A 1,311-nucleotide genomic window follows, 5' to 3' on the forward strand; every position below is an offset into this window, starting at 1 on the left:
GGCACCACACCGTGGGTGGAGCATTGTAGGCGTGGCTTTGTAGACTGATGGGCGGGGCTTAAAACAGCAGGTGGGCGTGGCTTAAGGGGCGTGGCGCTGTGGGCGTGGCTTAAACTGACACATTATGAGGATTTAAAGGGGCACCACACCACGGGTGGAGCATTGTGGGCGTGGCTTTGCAGTCTCAGGGGTGGGGCTTACAGCAGCATGTGGGCGGGGTTTAAGGGGCGTGGCATTGTGGGCGTGGCTTAAATTCACACACCCAGCAGATTCAAAGGGGCACCACACCATGGGTGGAGCATTGTGGGTGTGTCTTAGTAGACTGATGGGCGGGGCTTAAAGCAGCAGGTGGGCGTGGCTTAATGGGAGTGGCGCTGTGGGCGTGGCTTAAATTGACACATCTGGAGTATTTAAAGGGGCACCACACCATGGGCGGAGCATTGTGGGCGTGGCTTAGCAGACTGAGGGGTGGGGCTTAAAACAGCATGTGGGCGGGGTTTAAGGGGCGTGGCTCTGTGGGCGTGGCTTAAATTGACACATCCAGAGTATTTAAAGGGGCACCACACCGTGGGTAGAGCATTGTGGGTGTGTCTTAGCAGACGGATGGGCGGGGCTTACAGCAGCAGGTGGGCGGGGTTTAAGGGGGCGTGGCGCGGGGGGCGGGGCCTCACCGGCGTAGCGCAGGGTGAGGCCGAGCTCCCGCAGCAGCTGCAGGTCCCGGGGCACCGTCTCCAGCACGGGGTCGATGATGACGGCGTCGCCGGTGGCGGCGTCCGCCAGCAGGTAGGTGTAGGTGCAGGAGGAGGCCTCGAAGAGCTGGGGAAACAGCCGGAAAACGCCCCAAAAACGGGCTCAGGAAGGGATTTAATGTCCTGGAAATATCCTCGGAAAATAGCACAAAATATCCTGAAAATAGCTCAAAAAAATTCTGGAAAATACCCCAAAGTATGCTCCAAAAATAGCCCAAAATATGCTCAAAAATAATTTAAATAACTGTGGAAATGTCCTGAAAAAATCCCTGGAAAATAACAGGAAAATAGTCCAAAGTATCCTGAAAATAGCACAAAAAATTCTGGAAAATACCCCAAAATATGCCCAAAAAATACCCCAATATAGGCTCTAAAAATAATTTAAATAATTGTGGAAATGTCCTAAAAAAATCTCTGGAAAATAACAGGAAAATGGCCCAAAATATCTTGAAAATATCTCAAAAAAAACCCTGAAAATGGCCCAAAATAGGCTCAAAAAATAAATTAAATAATTGTGAAAATGTCCTGGAAAAAACCCAAAAAATCCACAAAAAATAATTCA

General features: G+C 50.3%; 1 protein-coding gene across 1 annotated transcript in view; it reads right to left on the bottom strand.

The window, feature by feature from the left end:
• Window positions 1-534: 534 nt before the first annotated feature.
• LOC121356119 (persulfide dioxygenase ETHE1, mitochondrial-like) overlaps window positions 535-1,311 on the bottom strand; it is a 1,314-nt gene continuing 537 nt past the window's right edge. Inside the window, exon 2 of the mRNA XM_041472215.1 lies at window positions 535-816. Coding sequence (XP_041328149.1) covers window positions 550-816 — 267 coding nt within the window. The 3' untranslated portion in view covers window positions 535-549. The remainder of the gene's footprint in view (window positions 817-1,311) is intronic.

Source organism: Pyrgilauda ruficollis, unplaced genomic scaffold (genome assembly GCF_017590135.1).
Source record: "Pyrgilauda ruficollis isolate IOZ18807 unplaced genomic scaffold, ASM1759013v1 scaffold2844, whole genome shotgun sequence".
In the NCBI taxonomy this organism is placed as follows: Eukaryota; Metazoa; Chordata; class Aves; order Passeriformes; family Passeridae; genus Pyrgilauda; species Pyrgilauda ruficollis.